The sequence below is a fragment of the Salvelinus namaycush genome, chromosome 23 (assembly GCF_016432855.1).
Source record: "Salvelinus namaycush isolate Seneca chromosome 23, SaNama_1.0, whole genome shotgun sequence".
Classification (NCBI taxonomy): Eukaryota; Metazoa; Chordata; class Actinopteri; order Salmoniformes; family Salmonidae; genus Salvelinus; species Salvelinus namaycush.
This window is the reverse complement of record NC_052329.1, coordinates 40,593,252-40,610,589: the sequence shown is the minus strand read 5'-3', so window position 1 is coordinate 40,610,589 and position 17,338 is coordinate 40,593,252. Positions and strand designations below refer to the sequence as shown.

Sequence of the window (17,338 nt, the reverse complement as noted above, 5' to 3'; positions counted from 1 at the left end):
GTGGAATAGACAGTGAACTGACGTCTGTGCCCAGTGGGTACTGTGTAGGGGGAAAGTCAAGTAATCCATTTCCTAATGAAGGTACACACACCACTAAGCTTTGAGGGTGGTGGTAATGCACTCCAAGCAAATCACTGGTGGCCTATTTACAGTAAAGTAGACTGATTAGACATAGACACCCAACCGGTAAATGGATGCACCGGTAAAATGACACTGAGGCTCAGCAGAAATATGAGATTGTGAACCTGAATTGGGATGACCGGAAATGGAAAACTAGCGAGTGGTGTTGGGTAAGGAGAAAATGTTTTTTGAAACAGAGTGAGGTAGGAAAGTACTGTACTGTAGGAAATTGTCCAATAAGAAACACTTAAAAAAAAAAAATCTGTTTCAAATGTTTAAAAATACAAATGTTTTGCCTCAAATGTAAAAATTTGAAAGATTTAGTCAAACATTTAGTCAAACATTAAAACGCTTTGTTCAAACGTTTACATTTGTTAAACTATTGGCCTGTGTTTACTACCTCATAGCGTCCGGGGCAACAGATTCCCAGGGATTTGGAGGGATTTCAAGATTACAACATGATTACAGCATGTGGACACTGATGGAAAATGTTGGAACTTAACCGTGAAATCTGTCCAGAAACTATAGAAACGTTTTAATTAATGAAACTCAGTGCTGAATTAATGAAAAGTAGACAATATATTTATCCCCAGTAGTGTAGTACAGATGTTCAATACAAACATGCATATGGGGGTTACACAATCCTATTTGAAGACGAGGCTAGATTTTGAAGGGGTTTGATCTATGTTATGGAGCATTTTTTGGGTGGCATTACTGATATTGATGTACCACAATATGAGATTTTATAACTGCAACAAATATAACTCTTTAATTGTATGTAACACAGCAGTATCCCCCGCCCCCCAAATAAATCAGATAGCAACACTTAGTGAGTCTGTATCCATGGGATCCTGATAAAATCTTCCATATCAAATGCATTTCCTCCAAAAATGTGTGCTGCTCCAAACAAAACACTAATGACCAAACAAGTTCAAATAACATTTGTAACAAGTATTTTGTGTTTGTATCATGCACTCTGTATTGCAGCTATCCATTTGTTATCGACAGACAGTGATGGGACAGGAACAGTTGTGGGCTCCACTAGCAGCTGGCAAAAGGTAACATCATGCCAACCTGAGGACAAAAACATACACAGGGCTTTCCTTTCTATAAATAACATATTGTAGTCGTTGTTTAAGCAACTAGAGCAGAAATAATACTGACACATTGCAAATCCTTACACGAGAAAGACGTATGCTGGTTTACACTCTCAGAAGAAAAGGTGCTAACTACAACCATAAAGGCTTCTTCGGCTTACCCCTCCACAAAGAACCCTTTGGCAACCCTTTTTCTAAGAGTACAGTGCCAGTGCCAGCTGAGAGAGGTATGACAAGTAGTCAGATAGTGGGTGGTGTGAGATATGATATTCAGTGAGACATTGTTTCTAATCTCCACGATAGGGGCTGTCAGGCAATGGAACCGTCTATGGGGAATCACCCCACTTTAACCCGGGACTTGTCACCAAGTCGTGGGAACTGATACTAACAGCCTTTGAAGATTGGTCCAGCTGACCTCCTCAATCTGCTCACAGTCTAAGCCCACCCCCCTGTAGGAATACTCCTTTTCTATTAGCAGAGTGCCCTGTGGATGAACTATCATGCAGCACTTATATTGTCTTGATTACTCAGCTTGGAACGGGTCCAGGGGTTGGAGTGATGCTGATACATTTACCGCTGCTCGGAGAGAGAGACGGAAAGGACCATAAACGGACGAAAGAATATTGTGTAATAAAATATTCATAAATACTCCTGAAAGGATCTGGGTCACTTCGTACAAAGATGTTTGGGTTTGAAACAAAGAGAAGCAGGCGCCAGAGCGGACTGGTCACCCAATGAGACGGCGATGTTTTGATTTGACAGCGGTGGCTGAAGCCTGAAAGACATGGAGGGGGATGGACCTGGAAAGTATCTCTACCTGGTGACATTGTGGTAAAAGCACAATTCATATCTTTAATAAATATCACTCCAATGAAAATGATCAGTTTGATTAAATCAGATGTGACGAACCTATTATACATCTATTATTCACACTAAACTGTACATGTAATCTACAAAATCACGAGACAAATCACACCAAAACCACACAACCAGTATCCCATTGTCACATGCTTTTAACTGACTTATTCCCATACATCTAGTTCTCTGAAGCCTGTTTTACCCATATTTGTCATCTGACTGCTTGGTCCCTGGCTTTCTACTTCCTGATTGTACGGGCTCTGGTTATTTTCTAGTTTATGGTTCTTTGGTACCCTGCTGTCTAGGTCCACCTGGACTGGAGAATGAACTTGTTCCTCCTGACCGTCTGATCTATAGTTGTCTGGCTCTGGTTGTGGGTGATCTCGGGTCTGCTCCTCTTCCTCTGGACTCTGGCCGTCTAGCTGGCGCCGGCTCATCCCATTTAATATGATTTGCAGCTCGTCGAGCCTCTGGGATACATACTGTCTCTTCAGCTCTAACATCATTGTTCCATTACGACTCAGGGCCTTCTCGGGTGTTGCACCCTGGAAGGGACGGAGGGAGAGAACGAGAGAGTCACCACAGCATCAGAATTTCAAATGTTCAATTAAATAAAGGCTTATGATGCAAACCAGAAACATTTGAGGTTTGGTCAAAGCTTTGCTGTCTCTGCTTCAGCCACGTCTTCACCTGGGTCCTCTTCTGGAGTTGAACGCTGAGCTGCAGGAAAACCTCATTCAGATGGTCCATCTCCTTCTCCAAACAGTGAGCCTTCGACAGAGAGAAGGGTCAAGCAACCATCAACTCAATAATCCTCCCGAGGGGATTGTGAAGTAAGTTATAAACAAAATGTACAGTACAATGGCTCAATGTGGAAATTGACTGCAGGAAAACATGGTGGAACTGTCAGCAAAACTTACTTGGACAGGTGTTCTTAAACATTGTTGAGAAGGTCCTGAAAATTAGATTGAGGACATACATGGGCTTTGCAATACACAATACGTACCTAAATATATTTTTGTAATACATATTTCTATATAGTTCAATACAGAACACATTATTACTGTTTTCACAGTACGTGCATATGATATAGACCTAATATTATCAAAACAGGTTACCCTTTTCAGTGTCCTCTGCTGGAAATTGCTTAAGATCCCACACGATTTGCTCCACATTGAAATACTTATATCGTTGGAGTCTAAAATAAAATGGTAAAGGATTGTAAACATTTTGTAAATGTTTTTATGAGGTCATTGTCAAAAGTGCAAACACAAACCTGTCTGACAAGAGGTGCTCTGTGAACTGGCTTTCAGTGGGGACACGGACATTGAGAAAGTCCTCTACTAACTTCCCAGGAGACTGGTCTGAGGTCAGTGAGGTGTCCCTCTCCGCCTGTAAAAGTAAGGCACAAGTCTGCCCGCTGCAGTCAACAGTACAGTATATTTACCTGTGAATCAATGGGTTCCAGAAACGTCAAGGCTTCTTACCTTGTTTGCATCATATCTGAAAGAGGCGTTGAACAGCTGAAGGCTCAAAGCAGAGATGGCATGATGGAGGACTTGCATGAAGCGTTCAGGCTTGGAACCTAATACAGGACATTCATCTGACATGATAAACCTACTGTGGGAGAACATCAACAACAAAATAGTACAACAAAAATCCGAAGTAACATAAAAATTCATACCGCTTAAGATGTGACCATGCTTCACAACATTATTATCTATTTACCTGAAGCAATATAGGCCATAGACTGTAGGAGAGTGGCAATAAACTGTCCCACACTCTCAAGCTTTGCCTCACAGAGATACAGAATCTGGTTGGTGGTGTCAAAATGAAAGTCCCCACTGCAGTGTGACACCAGGCCCTCGTAGGCTGATACAGGAACCGTTTTGGACAGAAGCAGCATGACAGGGGGAAATATTTGGGTGTTGCAAAGCAGTTTCACAACATGACAGCCGAACAGGAAGATGGCAAAGTGCTGTGGGGAGAGGTTGTCCAGGGCAACGGGAATCAGGTGCACTGCTGGGTCCTCTGTGGTCTTGTCAGTACTGGCTGGAATACAAACTGTAGTGTCAGAGGACATCATTAGTGTACTGTACTAGTCAGCTAAGCAGATATACAGTACCAGTCAAAAGTTTGGACACACCTACTCATTCAAAGGTTTTTCTTTATTTTTACTATTTTCTACAATGTAGAATAATATGAAATAACACATATAGAATCATGTAGTAACCAAAAAAGTGTTATACAAATCAAAATATATTTTATATTTGAGATTCTTCAAAATAGCAACCCTTTGCCTTGATGACAGCTTTGCACACTCTTGGCATTCTCTCAACCAGCTTCACCTGGAATGCTTTTCTAACAGTCTTGAAGGAGTTCCCACATATGCTGAGCACTTGTTGGCTGCTTTCCTTCACTCTGCGGTCCAACTCATCCCAAACCATCTCAATTGGGTTGAGGTCGGGTGATTGGAGGCCAGGTTATCTGATGCAGTACTCCATCGCTCTCCTTCTTGGTCAAATAGCCCTTACACAGCCTGGAGGTGTGTTGGGTCATTGTCCTGGTGAAAAACAAATTATAGTCCCACTAAGCGCAAACCAGATGGGATGGCGTATCGCTGCAGAATGCTGTGGTAGCCATGCTGGTTAAGTGTGCCTTAAATTCTAAATAAATCACTGACAGTGTCACCAGCAAAGCACCCCCACACTATCACACCTCTTCCTCCATGCTTCACGGTGGGAACCACACATGTGGAGATCATCTGTTCACCTACTCTGTGTCTCTCAAAGACATGGCGGTTGAAACCATATATCTCAATTTTGACTCATCAGACCAAAGGATAGATTTCCACCTCTCTAATGTCCATTGCTCGTGTTTCTTGGCCCAAGAAAGTCTCTTCTTCTTATTGGTGTCCTTTAGTAGTGGTTTCTTTGCATCAATTCAACCACGAAGGCCTGATTCACACAGTCTCCTCTGAACAGTTCATGTTGAGATGTGTCTGTTACTTGAACTCTGTGAAGCATTTATTTGGGCTGCAATTTCCAAGGCTGGTAACTAATGAACTTATCCTCAGCAGCAGAGGTAACTCTGGGTCTTCCTTTCCTGTGGCGGTCCTCATGAGAGTCAGTTTCATCATAGCGCTTGATGGCTTTTGCAACTGCACTTGAAGAAACTTTCAAAGTTCTTTAAGTTTTCCAAATTGACTGACCTTCATGTCTTAAAGTGATGGACTGTCGTTTCTCTTTGTTTATTTGAGCTGTTCATGTCATAATATGGACTTGGTCTTTTACTAAATAGGGCTATGTTCTGTATACCAACCCTACCTTGTCACAACACAACTGATTTGACCAAATTGGACCAAAGACATTCACAAATTAACTTTTAACAAGGCATACACCTGTTAATTGAAATGCATTCCAGGTGACTACCTCATGAAGCTGGTTGAGAGAATGTCAAGAGTGTGCAAAGCTGTCATCAAGGCAAAGGGTGGCTACTTTCAAGAATCTAGATTTGTTTAACACTTTTTTGGTTACTACATGATTCTATACGTGTTACTTCATAGTTTTGATGTCTTCACTGATGTTCTACAATATAGAAAATAGAAAAAAATACAGAAAAACTCTTGAATGAGTAGGTGTGTCCAAACCTTTGACTTGTACCGTATACTGTGAATAAAAGTAACATGCAGCATTCATTGATTGACAGTACAATTGACCATAGCCCATGATGGGCACTCAAGTCAATATTGCTTTGGACTCGAGTCCCGTCTCGAGTCCCAGTTGTTATCTCCAACATTTCAATCAACAGTTACAGAGGATTATCTCTTCTCTCGGGAGAAGAGAAGCATGGAGCATTAGAGAGGTTCAAGCTGTCCCTAACCTCTGTCTACACCAGATAGGTTCTGGAGGGACTCCTGTATCTCCTGCAAGGTCCTGGACAGAGGGGTCATTGCCACTAGTTTGGACAGGTCCTGCTCACTCAGACAGGGGGCTGTGCTCTGTAGGTGTACTAGTACAGAAGAGCAGAAGATAAGTTGAAAGTTAATGCACAACACTGCAAAGTCCTATATGTGTGGGAGTAGTTGCATGTCCCACTTCATAGGGCGACGCAAGTTGACCGAGTTAAAAAAAAATACTGTGTTGAAAAGCATTAAAGTCATTCAGGTTGAATAAACAAAACCACTGTTCCTAGATGTGGCCCGACTGCGGTGTCCGTGTCTCCTCACTTCATAACTTAACACTATCTACTGAATTTACAGTGGGCTGAGGTAACATATCCTCGCAATATGCCTGGCTCTTCTAATCATTCATATAAGAAGTTGTGTAGAAATATACTCACAGCTGGTGAATAAGACTACAGGTGTACATGAGGGGAACGATTTGAACAGTGTCTATATCCTACCTAGATCATGAGGTGGTGGTCCTGTCTCATGGCCTGATGCAGGTTTGGTCATGTTGGCTGAGGAAAACTAAAAACCGAAAATAATATGATTAGTTATTAGTCGATGAGTTAGATATCATCTAGGTCTAGTATTCACAATATCCACATCCCATATTCCTTTAGATTGACAACCTTTGGATGTAAATACAGGTATGCTAGTGAATGGTGGTGGTCCTCTGTAGCTCAGTTGGCAAGCATAGCGCCTGCATTGACAGGATAGTTGGTTCGATTCCCTAAACCACCCATACGTTAAAGACGTATCCACGCTTTGGATAAAAGCGTCTACTAAATGGCATATATTATTATTACATTACAATGGGGTGCTTGTCTGATACTAAGCATTATTAGCTATACTCAGTGGCCAGTTTATTAGGTACACCCAATTAGTACTGGGTCGGACCCCCCTTTGCCTCCAGAACACCCCGAATTATTTGGGCATGGAAACATTGCTCGACTGGTGTCAAGGGACTTTACGTGTGCCAGGAAAACATTCCCCACAACATTACACCACCGCCGTTGACACCAGGCAGGTTGGGGACATGGACTCATGCTGCTTACGCCAAATCCTGACTCTGCCATCAGGATGACGCAACAGGAACCGGGATTTGTCAGGCCAGGCAATGTTTTTCCACTCCTCAATTGTCCAGTGTTGGTGATCGTGTGCCCACTGGAGCCGCTTCTTCTTGTTTTTAGCTGATAGGAGTGGAACCCGGTGTGGTCGTCTGCTGCAATAACCCATCCGTGACAAGGACCGACGAGTTGTGCGTTTCAGAGATGCCGTTCTGCACACCACTGTTGTACTGCACCGTTATTTGCCTGTTTGTTGCCCGCCTGATAGCTTGCACGATTCCTGCCATTCTCCTTCGACCTCTCTCATCATTTTTTCCCACAGGACTGACGATGACTGAATGTTTGTTGTTTGTCGCACCATTCTCTGTAAACCCTAGACACTCGTGAGTGAAAAGCCCAGGAGGCCGGGCCGTTTCTGAGATACTGGGAGCGGCGCACCTGGCACCGACGATCATACCACACTCAAAGTCGCTTAAGTCACTCGTTTTGACCATTCTAACGATCAATTGAACAGTAACTGAATGTCTGAATGCCTGCTTACCTACTTTATATAGGAAGCCATGGCCACGTGAACTGGGCGGTGTACCTAATAAACTGGCGACCGAGTGTATATATATATATACCTTTGGAAGTGATAGCCATTTACCTGTGTGTAGCCTGTGTGCAGCTCACACTCCCTGGTGTCTGCGTGGCAGTGTGCTGCGGTCATGTCATGCTGCTGCCAGCTCTCTCCGCTAAGTCTGTACAGGACTGCCTCCAAAGCTCTGACTACAGCTCCCATCAGCACCACTGACGGCTCTGATGACAGGTCAAAGGTTGGGATTCAGATCGACGCAGAAAAAAAGGCGTGTGCACTGCAGTTGCCTTGAGCCGACATCCACAAAGTTTACAGTAGAAAGTGATTTCTGCAAACGTCAGGGAAATTGCCTTTAAAGGTCTATCGCTGTGCGCTGGTCTTAAATCTGTGTTGGATCAAATGCTGGTCATAGTATAGCAAAGCAATACGTTGCGTTATCACTGAGACGTTACCTCTGTAGGCAGATGATTTTTACAGTATAGCAGTTAATACATGTCTTATTGGCCACTGATTGGCATCATTAAGTCGTACCTTTTGTTGATTGGATACGCCCATCCCCGTCTGCATCCATATTGGTGTATGGATCATTCTGCAAGGCATCGCGTTCCAGTAGCTCTTTCAACAGACCCAACTTTTTGGGTTCCATGTTCTCCAGAACATCCTAGTACGACATAAAACCACTAGTTACGCCGTTCAAAGGAGCGATGGGTCTAATGTATGTTTATGTTCTGTCACTTTACAGATTCTAGGGGGACTATTTCTAGACCTGGGTTGAAATACTACTTGAAATGATTTAAAACACTTGACCATGGCTGTTGCAATGGAACCAATAGAGAAGTCCCAAAAGTGCTAACCTTGCCCACCTGGCCCTTCAGGCAGGCTAAAGTATGTGAAAGATTTCAAATAGTAGTTGAACGCAGGTCTGCTACGTTTCTCCTGTCCTATTATGCCATATTTTTCATACCCTTAGCGCATCTGTTTGTTGACAGATATTTCGGTAGAACTCTTGGGTGTCCTTGCGGTGCCTGGCCAGCTGGGACGCCAAATGCAGGTTCTGATCCTCCAGCTTGTCGTAGAGAGTTTTCACGTTGAATTCCTCCAGCTCAAACTTCCCAGTCATGTATCCTTGGGGTAGCATTTGTGGATAATAATAATCACTTGAAATTCCAACGCAAGACTACTGAACATTTAATTGATCGAGAGGGAAATAGCCTCACTAGTACATTATCACGGTTTAGCACTGTCGTCATCCTTGAGTTGGATTTTGGTATAAAATGGATAATCGATCCAAAATGGAAATGGCAGAGCAAAATACTCCTGGAACCATTAGGAAAGGGGCATACCTAGTCAGTTGTACAACTCAAACGTGTCTTCCGCATTTAACCCAACACCTCTGAATCAGAGAGGTGCGGGGGGGGTGGGGGGGCTGCCTTAATCGACATCCACGTCAGCTCAGGGATTTGACGCTCTAACCACTAGGCTATCTGCCACCCCTTTATCCATGGTATTTCAGTGTCTATGATATTTGGGTACAATCAAAAACGTCAACTATTCATCTAGAGGGGTAAATAACCTTGTACGTGACCGTATATGTACCATGGGTGGTTTTGAGACTATGAACCTGTCATCATTAATGCAGTGAGTAATCCGAGTTAGTCACCTCCTCCACGGCAGACTGCAGGCTCCTCAGCCTCAGCCCCCTCTCCGACTCCCCTGCAGCCCAGCACCCCCTGGCCATTCAGGCTGAGACGCAAACAAAAGAGAAAAGTCAATCATTGTAGATGTTTTTTCAGAAGGAGGTTTTCGGAGCAGAGTTTCACTTTGCACGGCAAGGTGTCCCTGGTCAGATGGATGGAGTTGACTTGATTTGTAAAAACAACAGTCCTGTTGCATGACGCACCTGAAGACTTCTCAGCCGTGCTCACCATCAGAACTGAATGGGTCATGCCACAGGACTGCTGATTTGTAAGGGACATGCTGCAGTGCAAACCAAATACACCTCTGAAAATACAATTCAGAGAACCTATTATCTGCCATGATTGAATTCTGACCAGAGAGCTGTTAGTAGAGCCACTCCCTGCTATCTACCAACTCTCAATCATAACTGTGGTAAGATCATATATCAGATAAATGGTTGGCCCACTCCCTGAAAGCTATTAGCCAAGCTAATAAAAGCTAATAGAATAAACCAGTATTGATTGTTTGGTTGCGTCTGGCTGACCTTTCTCCACTGTAGACGTATTCCACTGGAGGGATGGGCTCTCCCAGGCTCCGCCACTTAGGCCTCAGTTTGCCCTGGCACACCAGCTTGGCCCGACTGGGCTTCAGAACCAGAGCTGTGGTGGTGAGCACCAGGATCAGCACAAGCAGGAGACTCAGGACACCTAGAGTGAGGAGATTCATGAGTCATCCATTCCACGTCAATTCAGCAAGTCACGACACCCACTATTTCAGGTTGTTCTAAAGGTTTCTGTAGTTACAAAAAAAAGATCCTATAAACATTCCTGCAACACTTTTTTGTTGAAATATAATTTGATCTCTGAGAAATTAAGCTACTTGATTGCACCCAAATTTGTTTGAAGCAAAATGACCCTAAATTCAAATTCAAATAACTGTATTTTCCTGTGGAGGAACTGACATATACACATGGCTACAATATGTAGTGTATAGTGTGTCATGCCATATGACAGAAGTGCACAGAGATTGGTAACTAGTTGTGCTCTATAGAAGTGTGTCCCAAACTCGGTCCTTGCCCCCCCCCCGGGTGCACGTTTTGTGCCACCACTACACAGCTGATTCAAAAACCAAAACGTGCTCCCAAGAGGGGCCCCAGGACCAAGTTTGGGAAACCCTGCTCTATAGTACCTTTTTTGTTACTGCCGTTCAGGTTTACTGGTTTTAAGAGATGAGGCTCCACTTAACCTGTTCTTAAGTCTATTCAAACCCTTTGAACCATTGAGCATCTTTTTGATACCTTTTGTATTTTTCACAGAATCAAAGCAGCCTGTACTCCCTCTCTATTTTCTGCTCAGCAGTACCTACAGTAGTTCTCTCTTGCTGCATGACAAACTGCTTATGAATTGGTTATCAGTGACATGGAGAAGTGGAACACAGAATTTAAACACAGAGGGGAAAACAAATTGTTCACCAATCAATTCAAAGAAAAACAGGAGGGTGATAATGCCCATTAAAAATCGATTCCCACCAAAGAATCAGTCTATGATTCTCTACTATGGGCCTGTGCCTTGATTTCTCGTCTCTCTTTATGTGTTGTTATTGATTACATATAATTTCAGATGTGAACGGTCAGTGGCTGAATCCCAAATGGCACCCTATACCCTATAGAGAGCACTACTTTTGACCAGAGCCCTGTGGGCCCTGGTCAAAAGCAGTGCACTAACGGGGGTTTTCCATAGATGTCACTCCAGCCCTTTTGGCTTTTAAGCACTAGTGATATTTTGGGAATTGCGTTTTCATCACCCAGGGTGATTATTGGGACTTGCAAAGAGACATGTCTACAACCTCTGAATAATCAAAACAGGTGCTTTGTGTGAAGATGTTTAACATGGAGGAAATGCACCATAAATAGAGAATAGAGTGCCATTTGAAATGCACGCAGAGTGTACCTCACCTACGATGGCGCCCCAGTCAGGCAGCAGGTTGAGCCGGTGTTGTTTGATGACCCCGTGCTTGACCAGTTGGGCGGGGGTCATGGGCTGGAAAACGGCTGCAGTGGGGTCACACTCTGTCCCTCTCTCACTGACCACCACCACTAGACTCCACTCTGGAATGGCGTTGTCCAGGAACACATACTTCCCCGTCTCCGAGAACACGTGTGCAAATCTAATGGGAAAAGAGGAGACGAATCTGAAAAGCACGCCATTGAAGAACCCATTTTGGTTCCAGGTAGAACCCTCTGTGGAAAGGGTTCTACATTGAACCCAAAATGGTTCTACATGGAACCAAAGGGGTTCTACCTGGAACCAAAATGGGTTCTTCAAATGGTTCTCCTATGAGGAATGCCAAAGAACATTTCAAGGTTCTAGATAGCACTTTTTTTCCTAAGATTGTATATAGTGCACTACTTTTTCCCAGAGCCCATTCACATAGTTCCCTGTCTCAGGGAACATGTGGGCATACATATGGTAAAAGAAGAGTCACTAAGAAAATCTGATTCCCTATCTATTCCCTATATAGTGCACTACTTTGGGCTATATAGGGAATAGGGTGCCATTTTGGGCACAGACACAATTAGAGAACAGATGCTTTACATTGCTAATGTGAATCTAATATGACCTAACGGAACACTAAAGGCCATAAGGTACCTTCATACCTGGTCGAGTTGAACTGAGTCTGCTTCATGAGTCGCTCTAGCCGCCGGAAGGCCCCAAAGTCCCAGCTAGGGTTGCTATTGAAGAGATGGTCTTTCTGATACACTGGGAAGTGGCTGAGGTGACGGTCTGGTTTCAAAATGAATTGTAATAAAATAGGAATGTCGCAATACAGAATAGTTAAAGGGGTAGTTAACTTTATGAAGTTTACCTCAAGATGATACAATCCGTTTCCACTAGCGTTCTTACATGCTACAAAAATGCTAGCCAGGAGATTACGGACTTCGCTAAATACCCAGCAAACAAACTCAAAAAACAGATTGGACTACTAAAGAAATAAGCAAAAACTTCAAACAAGTGAACTACCCCTTTAAGTTAGAGCCCAGGGGAATGTTTGAAATAGAGGTTGAAAGAATGACATACCATTGTAGTTGATGGTAAGCTGGAAGATGAGCATGTCATTGGAGGAGAGGCATGCTATGGGGTTGGGGATACGAGGGAGGACATCGGAGTGTAGAAGTTCTGCCTTGGATTCTAGATCCCTCCTCTTCCTTGATCGCCTGTCAATAAATTCGATTGGCTCCGCTGCAGGCAAATAATGAACTATTGAAACTATACAGCTTTGCTTTAAGAAATGGCTGAGATACATATAACAGAAACTGACGTAATTCAATCAAACCCAATTACCTGTCAGGGTCATTTCAATAACATTTCGGTCCATCAGAATCCAACCAAATACACCTTCAGAATCAAATTGAACAAAGTGGATGTTTCCAATGTTCTTCACATGGACGTCTGGTCCCAAAACATCCAGCATTTTCTACAGGAAAGAAATGATACATGTCATTAAGGATCTAATGATAATTGGAGTAAATGGATAATAATAATGATTGAATTTGTCTACTATATTCCCGTGTAAATAATACAAATTAATCCATACCAGCATTGGGGTCAATTCCATGTCAATTTAGGAAGTAAACTGAAATTCAATTTCCCATTCCAATTTTCCCCAAATGCTCTTCTATGAGGAAACATTAGGAATTGGAATTTCAGTCTACTTCCTGAATTGACTGAATTGAAAAGGAATTGACCCCAACTCTGATCCATACTATTTTTCTTCACCACAAGGCTATCCCAAGGATACAACAGCTTTAAGAGTCAAGTCGTGAAACACAGGGTTGGGTAGGTTACTTTCTAAATGTAATCAGTTACAGTTACTAGTTACCTGTCCAAAAATGTAATCAGTAATGCATTCCTTATGAAGCTGGTTGAGAGAATGTCAAGTGTGTGCAAAGCTGTCATGATTCCATATGTGTTATTTCATAGTTTTGATGTCTTCACTATTATTCTACAACGTAGAAAATAGTACAAATCAAGAAAAACCCTTGAATGAGTAGGTGTGTCCAAACTTTTGACTGGTGCTGTATATATATATAATTCACAAGTCCAACAATGGATGTAGCAACTACAGATTTCCCCTTTAAGTCTATCAAAAGCGTGCGAGTTTGAGCATGTATCCATTAGGCCTATGGATTTATATTTGTATCAGCATGAATTAGATTGAGCAATTAAAGCCCCACTTTTATTCCATAGCCCGGGATCCGCACTACACAGCTATTGTGAGAGCACATTTTTCCCTGGCTATCGATTGGTTTCAAAAACAATGATAGATAGGCAGCTTAAACGTCTTGAATTCAACCAATATTGGGTTGATATACACATTTAGATTTGTGAACAGCCATTCACAACAACCACAGTCCGTAAGGCGCAAACAGCTAAATGAGAGAGCAGCAGTGTGATTCACATCAATGCGCTATGTAGATATCAATAATAAGTCATATCCGTATCGCCGTAGACTACACCACTGCTGTCATCCTTACCACCAAGCGTTTATTCAAGTTGGATAATCTTTGGATGCCGACAGCAGTCGCACCATTGGAAGACATAGCTTGGACTGTAGCCCACAAAAGCCTATTCCTGCTCTTTTCCAGCGATCCATCAAACACATTTGGTGTGTCATCATTGTGGTCTCTGACAAACTTAAACTCGCGCCTTTTTTCAATGCTGATTTGAATGTCATTGAGAAAACAGAGAAGTGTCAAAAGTAATCCTCGAAGTAATCATGTCGTTTTCCTAAAGTATCTGTAATCTGATTACAATATGTTTGTTGATGTAAAGGATGACAGTTACCGTTTTTTTTGTCATCCCTTACATGTAACAGATTACATGTAATCCGTTACTCCCCAACCCTGATCACACTACAGCTATCTCTGTGTCCATACTGTACGTGCTGAAGCTAACTCTAGATTTCAAACATTACCATGTGTAATACATGTCATGCCATCATAACGACACCAGAGTTGGCTATAGCACATACAGTATGGTTTCGAGGCTACTGAAGCAATTTTGGGCACAGTCATGTGATGGAGGTCAGGTCCCCAGAGTGTGTGACTTCTCAGAACGTTCCAGATGGAACGGGCCATAAGGCTGTACAGCAAGCATGCGGTGGTGGCTGGTGGTGGTGGTGCTCACTCTGCTCCACACTCGGCTTTCATCTGGCTCTTTGATCCCCAGCAGCAGCTGTCCATCTGGGGAGAGCCTGGCAGAGATGTGGGGCAGTCTGGATAGACACGAGGTGTTGCACAGCTCCTCTGCTGATACGTAGCGCTCACAGTGGCAGCTGATGAGGGAAGAGAGACTTTAAGCTACTGAGTTGGAAGGAGGAGGGATTTACAGTATATAGGCTACTATACATCATGGAATAGATTCATATAAAATAGATCTGCTTATAAACAAATACGACTGAACAGACACTTTTATCCAAAGCGACTTACAGTACCGTTCTAAAGTTTGGGGTCACTTAGTAACAGGAGTGATGGTTGCTGATATTGGGCCTCTGTACGCCTATGTAGATATTCCATTTTAAAAAATCAGCCCTTTCCAGATACAATAGTCATTTACAACATTAACAATATCTACAATGTATTTCTGATCAATTTGATGTAATTTTAATGTACAAAAAATGTGCTTTTCTTTCAAAAACAAGGACATTTCTAAGTGACCCCAAACTTTTGAACCGTAGTGTACATCGTAAGTATTTGTGATCCTTGCGGGGATTGAACCAACAACCTTGAGTTGTGAGCGACACACTCTTACCAACTGAGCCACACAGGACGGTTGATAAAAGGACACTGGACAACTGTAACATTAAACAATATTACAGTTAATTCAATAGACCAGAGATAGTTTTAAATAAGCAAACAGTAAAATACAAATATTGGACATGGTACAAATTAGACACGTGGTCCTCAGTAGCTCAGTTGGTAGAGCTTGGTGCTTGCAATGCCAGGATGGTGGGTTTGATTCCCAGGACCACCCATACATAAACATGTATGCATGCATGACTGTAAGTTACTTTGGATAAAAGTCTCTACTAAATAGCAAACATTTCATGGACTGTTGTGTTGACAGAGTACTCACATGCCCATTTCCACATCCAGACTCCCTCCCTGAGGTCCACAGGTGATGTTACAGGAGTGGTGAGAGGGTGAGACACACTCTCTGGACGCAGCCAGACGCACCTGTCCCGCACTGCAGCGCTTGTTCACCTAGTCCAGAGAGGATTCCTATTCTTATTGCCTCCATTAGTGCAGCAGGACACAAACATGGACTCACAAGGAACAGTTTTACAACGTGTCATGTACGGTTACATCTGTATCCGAGCAGCCAAACACAGATGCATCCGACTACACTGATTGCTGAATCTAACCTCAGGCTGGCAGTCCAGTTCACTGTCGGAGCTGGAGCTCTTGAAATCCAGATTGTGGTAGAAAATAAAGCCGGTTCGACACAGACAGGAGCCGTCCGAGTGCTGGAAAGCACGGTTCTTCCCAAGGCAGGTGCAGGAAGGGGCCCCTGTGGTATATTTAAGTCAAGATGTGATACTAAGGCTGCATTTATACAGACAGCCCAAGTCTGTTATTTTGCCCAATTATTGGTAATTGGTTGGTGAAAAGGCCAGTTAGTGGTAAGAAAGATCAGAATTGGTCTGTCTGGGTAAATGCAGCCTCATTGAAGCACACTTTCAAACTGATATGAGGCAACATCAAATGTAAGTCATATTTTATATTTAGGGCCCTGTGTTTTGGACAATCATGTCACATGACCTTTCCATAAATCTTTCGTTAAAGCCTCATCAAACTGTCCCCTTTTCTTTTTATGTCAGATGGTCCAGCAATATCCTCAGACAATTGTTTACATTTTTTGGGTGTAATTTTGTATTCCTGGAAAAGGCTTGAAAAAAAGGTTACGACATATCTCCTTTGGTGAAAATGTTGATTTGGTGTGGGGAGCAAACAGCACTTTTTAAAAGAGACGGGATTCACCTTTAACGCAGGGGTTCCCGGATTATTTCCAGCAACATTGCAAACTGTTTTAGAGACTGATGGCCTGGGTCTGGTGGTGTTCCAGTCCTCCCTTTCATAATTAGTAACAGAGGATATGAAAAGCATAATTACACTATACAGTATATACAAAAGTATGTGGATACGCCGTCAAATAAGTGGATTCAGCTATTTCAGCCACACCAGTTGATGACAGGTGTATAAAATCGAATACATGGCCAGGCAATCGCCATGGACAAACACTGATAGTAGAATGGCCTTACTGAAGAGCTCAGTGACTTTCAACGTGGCACCGTCATAGGATGCAACCTTTCCAACAAGTCAGTTCATCAAATGTCTGCCCTGCTAGACCTGCCATGGTCAACTGTAAGTGCTGTTATTGAGAAGTGGAAACGTCTAGGAGCAACAACGGCTCAGCCTCGAAGTGGTAGGCCACATAAGTTCACAGAACGGGAACGCCGAGTGCCGAAGCGCGTAGCCTGTAAAAAACGTCTTTCTTCGGTTGCAACACTCACTACAGAGTTACAAACTGCCTCTGGAAGCAACGTCAGCACAATAACTGTTTGTCGGGAGCCAAATGAAATGGGTTTCTATGGCCGAGCAGCCGCACACAAGCCTAAGATCACCATGCTCAATGCCAAGCGTCGGCTAGAGTGGTGTAAAGCTCACCGCCATTGGACTCTGGAGCAGTGGAAAGGCTTTCACTTGAGTGATGAATAACACTACACTATCTGGCAGTCCGACAGACAAATCTGGGTTTGGCGGATGCCAGGAGAGCGCTACCTGCCCGAATGCATAGTGCCAACTGTAAAGTTTAGTGGAGGAGGAATAATGGTCTGGGGCTGTTTTTCAAGGTTCGGCCGAGGCCCCTTCGTTCCAGTGAAGGGAAATCTTAACGCTACAGCATACAATGACATTCTAGAAGATTCTGTGCTTCCA

General features: G+C 43.1%; 1 protein-coding gene across 1 annotated transcript in view; it reads right to left on the bottom strand.

Moving 5' to 3' along the window:
• Window positions 1–463: 463 nt before the first annotated feature.
• Window positions 464–17,338, bottom strand: part of LOC120018687 — a 32,057-nt gene continuing 15,182 nt past the window's right edge. The window contains exons 19-39 of the mRNA XM_038961888.1: window positions 15,766–15,911; window positions 15,477–15,604; window positions 14,529–14,676; window positions 12,684–12,816; window positions 12,420–12,581; window positions 11,999–12,125; window positions 11,297–11,508; window positions 9,887–10,049; window positions 9,326–9,408; window positions 8,630–8,790; window positions 8,197–8,326; window positions 7,735–7,886; window positions 6,480–6,546; window positions 5,958–6,086; window positions 3,804–4,127; window positions 3,563–3,660; window positions 3,352–3,467; window positions 3,194–3,273; window positions 2,996–3,030; window positions 2,766–2,846; window positions 464–2,620 (exon numbers count right to left, since the gene is read on the bottom strand). Coding sequence (XP_038817816.1) covers window positions 2,240–2,620; window positions 2,766–2,846; window positions 2,996–3,030; window positions 3,194–3,273; window positions 3,352–3,467; window positions 3,563–3,660; window positions 3,804–4,127; window positions 5,958–6,086; window positions 6,480–6,546; window positions 7,735–7,886; window positions 8,197–8,326; window positions 8,630–8,790; window positions 9,326–9,408; window positions 9,887–10,049; window positions 11,297–11,508; window positions 11,999–12,125; window positions 12,420–12,581; window positions 12,684–12,816; window positions 14,529–14,676; window positions 15,477–15,604; window positions 15,766–15,911 — 3,056 coding nt within the window. The 3' untranslated portion in view covers window positions 464–2,239. The remainder of the gene's footprint in view (window positions 2,621–2,765; window positions 2,847–2,995; window positions 3,031–3,193; window positions 3,274–3,351; window positions 3,468–3,562; window positions 3,661–3,803; window positions 4,128–5,957; window positions 6,087–6,479; window positions 6,547–7,734; window positions 7,887–8,196; window positions 8,327–8,629; window positions 8,791–9,325; window positions 9,409–9,886; window positions 10,050–11,296; window positions 11,509–11,998; window positions 12,126–12,419; window positions 12,582–12,683; window positions 12,817–14,528; window positions 14,677–15,476; window positions 15,605–15,765; window positions 15,912–17,338) is intronic.